Raw genomic sequence first — 4646 nt, forward strand, 5'->3', positions numbered from 1 at the left:
TGCCAGCTCGGAGCCTGGAGCCTGTTTCAGAGTCTGTGACTCCCTCTCTCTCTGACCCTCCCCTGCTCACGCTGCCTCTCTCTCTCTCCTAGAAATAAATAAAAAAAAAACATTAAAAAAAAAAGGGGGGGGAAATCAACAGCCTTGGAAGAGGAGGGGCCCCAGGGACTCCCAAACTGTAAGAGAGCGATCACCGCTCCACTTCTGCCAGAGTCTGTCACGTTGCCAGGAGAACCCTGACACTGTGCAGACAGCTGGCCTGCGTGTGAACCCAGGAGGCGGGAGGGAGACTGAGGGTGGCTGGGGTGAAGCTGAGGAGCAGACAGGCTACTGCCACCTCCCATTAGGGCCCAGTGACCCTGGTCAGCCGCAGGATGCTGGCCAGCAGCAAGGGAGGAAAAACCACAGGTCACTGCTCCGCGCGGGGCCCTCTCCAAGGTCCCGAGTCCACCCCCATTCCCAACCCCATGCTCGCGTACCAGGCCCGGACAGCTCAGGAAGCAGTGCCATCCAGCCGAGGCCACAGGTGGGCAGTGAGGAGGGGGTGGCAGCGAGGCTTTGCCAGAGGCGGGGCCAAGCCCCACAGACCATCTGACGTCCACCCTCTGCCCAACTCTACTCTGAGGCCCACGTCCAGCGCAGGGCGGGCACGGGAGGGGCACTGCCCTTGGAGCGGGGGCCTCGGTCCGTGCCTACCCTGCATGTCTGAGCCACTGGGCCCCTCGGACTCTCAGTGGCGGGAACCACTCAGCCAGCTCCGGCTGCTGCAAATTCCCCCTCCCCGGACAGGCTCCCCGTGATGGTGCTTCCTCACCCAGCCCAGGCAGGACCTCCAGGGCTTCCGCAGAAACAGGTAGGTGTTTTGGAAGGACGAACCTTCCCAACCCATGGACTAATTAGGAGTCTCTCCTCAGAGAAACCCCTCGTTGCTCAAGCATCCCAACAGCTCACCTCTTAGGCCACCCTGCCTCCCTGCGCTGTCGCCTCGCAGCTGCCTTCCCTTCTGCTCTCTGGCCTCTGCTACAATGGGGCAGCCGGGCCTGAGACCACAGCAGGCTCCAGCACCAAGATTCCTCTTTCTTCCACGAGCCCAGGCCTGCCGTGGCGAGAATGCCACCCGAGCATGCCTGTCACCCTTGGGTGCCAGCCAGCTCCACAGGAGGGGAGGCATCCCGGGGGTCGGGTCCACCCGCATGTGGCCTCAGCCTCCTGCCTGGCGCCCCCCTCTGCAGCTGCCACACGTGTGTCTCAGGTGGAGCAGCGGGGCCCGAGGCGCCGGCCTGCAGAGCAGTGACTGCCCCTTGGTGTACACACCTCACCCCTACCCGGCCAGATGTTCCTGCCTGCTGGGAAGCCACCGGAGCCGGCGGTATGGACGGGTCACCCCAAGCTGCTCCCTGCCCTTCCCAGCACCCTGCGAACACACCCTCAGCCTCAGTGGGCCTTGTTCCAGCGACCGCAGACCCAGACCCGCGTGGGCAGGCAGGCCCGGGCGGGTCCTCGCCCGCAGGGTGCAGAAACCGGCCCCACACTGAAATAGGACTCGGGGCAGGAAGGGACCCGAGTGCCACGAGTCAGTGCCACAAGCCGTTCTGTGGCCGGGGTGGCTCGCCCTCTGTGAGGCCAGCCTGGCAGCCACACCGGCCTGCTGACCTTGGGGCCCTACTGGCCACGTGCTGCAGAACCACTTCCAAAAAGACACGGCAGCAGGCGGTGGGGGGGGGGGGAGGCACCCCAAGGCGGAAAGTAAGTTGTGCCCATGCCCAGCCCTGCCCTATGGGAATGGGCAGAGAACAAAGGGGGGGGAGGTGCCCAGAAGGATCTGTGAGAGACCAGGACCAGGCCTGAGCCGCTGCCAGCCCCACGTGGGGCAGCAAGGCGGGTCCCCAGGGCAGCCCAGCACCTGTTACACTCATGTCCAATATTTTTAGCACAGCCAGCCCTCCCCTAGGCTTGTCAGGTGAGCCGCCACCCCCTGCCCAGGGCTGTGCCTTCTGGGAACGCACCAACCCATGTGGGACGCGACGCAGCCCAATGGGACACACTGGACCGTGGGCCCTTCCTGCCCCTCACTGTGCTCACCCAGACCAGCACCCCCTGAGGACAATGGAGAGAAGAGGGGCGGCCTACTCTGGAGACACGCACAGCCCTGGGAGCCTCCGTGTCTCCTCGTCTCCAGCACCCGATCCCGCAGGACTTGAGGTCTACGCCCTGCTTCAGCAGCTCCGTCCAGCATGGTGTCACCTCATCTCAGGCCTGAGCAGAGCCTCCAGCAGCACCTCCCAGCTGTCCCCTCCTACATGTCCACCTCCGAGGTGGGACAGCCAGCTCCCGGGCCTCAGGAACATCTTGGCCTGGCGTTCCTGCACCCTCACGAGGAGGCTGGCAGCTTTCCAGTCTCTCACTTCTCTCCTCTCACCTCTCTGCCTAGTCCTCGTCACCGTCTTTGGGGGCCCAGGACTTGGGCCCCACGTGACATCAGGTGCCCAGCCCCCGTGCCCCCCACCAGGCCTCTCTATCTCACTGTAGGCAGTCCCACCAGGATGCTCGGGAAGGGCGTGGCAAGTGGGCGATGGACCGGGGCTGAGAGCCGGGAGGCAGGGGCAAAGCCCAGAGGGGCTACAGAGAAAGAAGGCGCCCCTCCAGTGGGCTATTCACCCAGAGCCTTATTTTTTTTCTTCCTTTGCCAGAAACACTATACTCTGACGTCCTCCTCAGAGCTTACCGGCCACATCCCTGCCTGGCACCCAAATGCCCTCAGAGGCTGTCGCTGGGCACGTCCCGAGCAGGAGGGGACGGACACACGTTAGCAGGATTGTAACTTACCTCAGAAGACGAGCCGGCCTCGAGTCAGCATCCCAGACATTTAGCTGCTACTTCTCAGGTCGCAAATTTTGACAGCCACCAAGATTTCCTGTCGGAAACTAGCAACCAGGCCAACAGAGAGCGCAGCAACCGAACGGGCAAGCAAGTCTGGAGAGAGTGTTTGTTAAAAGGCAGTTTTACACTTTTAGCATTTACCGTCTTAACCATGCAGGCGGACACCAGGGTCTATTCTGCGGGTTTCTAGTTTCTCACATCTCAAGAAGCTGCCAGCTCTTGTAGGCAAAGCGATTTCTGAAACACACATGAGGCCAGTGTAGAAATCAGGTGTTTTCCCTATTTGTGAACATTTTATTGGAAAACTTTTAAAAGCCATAAAAGTTAAATACCATTTAGCTAAGAAGTGGGCAAACTGCCTTTATTCAAAGGAATACAGTTAGGTGACACTGACGTGGCACGTGACATGCAGTTGCCGCTCCTCTCCTGCCTCTGGCTGTGTCTGATGGTGCTGTTTGAATCAACACCATGTGGGGCACAATCAACTGGCAAAACTTGGTGAATCACAGCCCCTGTCACGTGGGAGCTCTGGCTAAGGCAAAGGTGGACATCCTGGGTGCTGCAGAGTCCGGCCCATGAGGGACCAGGGTGAAGCCCTGAGACAGAAAGTCCAGGAAACCCAACTTGGCCCAGCATGAAGACCCCTGCTGGCCAAACGCCTAGAGGAAGTACAGGGCTGTCATCACCTGACTCCTGCCCCCCCCCCCAAACAGAAGCCCTCGAGAACCCTGCAGACTGGGGTGTCCTGCCCCAACCACTGCACAGGGCCCATCTGAGCGGGAGCAAGGCATTCAGATACTTGTTGCATCTGCAGCTGACAGAAGGGTACCTGCCCCGCTGGTCCCACCAGGATGAGTCACCTTTCCTGATTTCTTCATTCAGATCTGAATTCGGAGGATGCCGGAGCAGAATTATTTATCACCCTCACACACGTACACACACACTCAAAAATAACCCAAACTCCTCTGACAAGGCATCAAACAGAATCCACAGGAAGAAACAGCCAGATCCAAACTACCGCACCACAGCCTGTCAAGAGCTCACCTGTCTGGCCGTCCAGTCGCCAACCCCCTGCCTTGACACTGTCGGGCTGCAGTCCTGATGCCTGGAGACGTGGGCACCGGCCTCTAGCCTGGCCGAGCTTCAGCGCAAGCCCTCGGCCATCCAACCCTGTGGCGCCTAGCAGAAGCCAAGACGCACGGTTAGCACCTCCGACGGGACCGAGGCGACAGGGCTGGGCTACCTCATCTGCTTCTGGGCTGCCCGCTGTCTACATGCCCATTCCCGTGCCAACACCGCGGCACCCAGCGCTGCCCCAGAGGCCTGCAGGGCTCCCTGGGCTCTGGCGGCCTCGCTCCTGCTGCAGCAGTCGCTGCCTGAGGCGCGCAGGAGCCGCAGCGCCCGAACACGACGTGCCGCCGGCAGCCGAGCAGGAGGGCTGGCGGCACGGGGCGCTGCAGACGTCAGGGTCCGGCGCGGAGCCCCGGCCGACGCTCGGCGGGGACAGCGGGGGTGGGCCGGGCCGGACTGGGCAGGACCGGCGCGCACCCCCGAGCGTGACCCCGCCCCACCGACCCGGGTCCGCCCTAGCGCCTGCCACCCCATCCCCCTTCCTCGGGAGCCGCCCCGGGCCCCGCCTGAGGCCAAACCCTAGTGCCCCCGTCGACCCCTCCACTTGCCCGTAAGTTTGCGTCCCGCCCGTTCGGCGCGGGAGCTCCGGGGGCCCGAGAAGCGCCGAGTCTATCTGCTAGTGACCTGCCAGGCGG

The 4646-nt window shown here is 62.4% G+C and overlaps 1 protein-coding gene across 6 annotated transcripts in view; it reads right to left on the bottom strand.

The window, feature by feature from the left end:
* Positions 1-4050, bottom strand: part of MIB2 (MIB E3 ubiquitin protein ligase 2) — a 12189-nt gene extending 8139 nt beyond the window's left edge. For 2 of the 6 annotated variants that reach the window (XM_039248317.1, XM_039248316.1), the window contains exon 1: positions 2146-2446. In XM_039248317.1, the coding sequence (XP_039104248.1) occupies positions 2146-2236 (91 nt within the window). In that variant the 5' untranslated portion in view covers positions 2237-2446. Of the gene's footprint in view, positions 1-2145; positions 2447-2826; positions 3118-3924 lie in introns of those variants that run through there. The other 4 variants (XM_039248319.1, XM_039248320.1, XM_039248318.1 and 1 more) reach the window with 4 other exon arrangements.
* Positions 4051-4646: the final 596 nt, after the last annotated feature.

The sequence above is a fragment of the Hyaena hyaena genome, unplaced genomic scaffold, assembly GCF_003009895.1.
Source record: "Hyaena hyaena isolate Hyena2069 unplaced genomic scaffold, ASM300989v1 scaffold_308, whole genome shotgun sequence".
Lineage (NCBI taxonomy): Eukaryota > Metazoa > Chordata > Mammalia > Carnivora > Hyaenidae > Hyaena > Hyaena hyaena.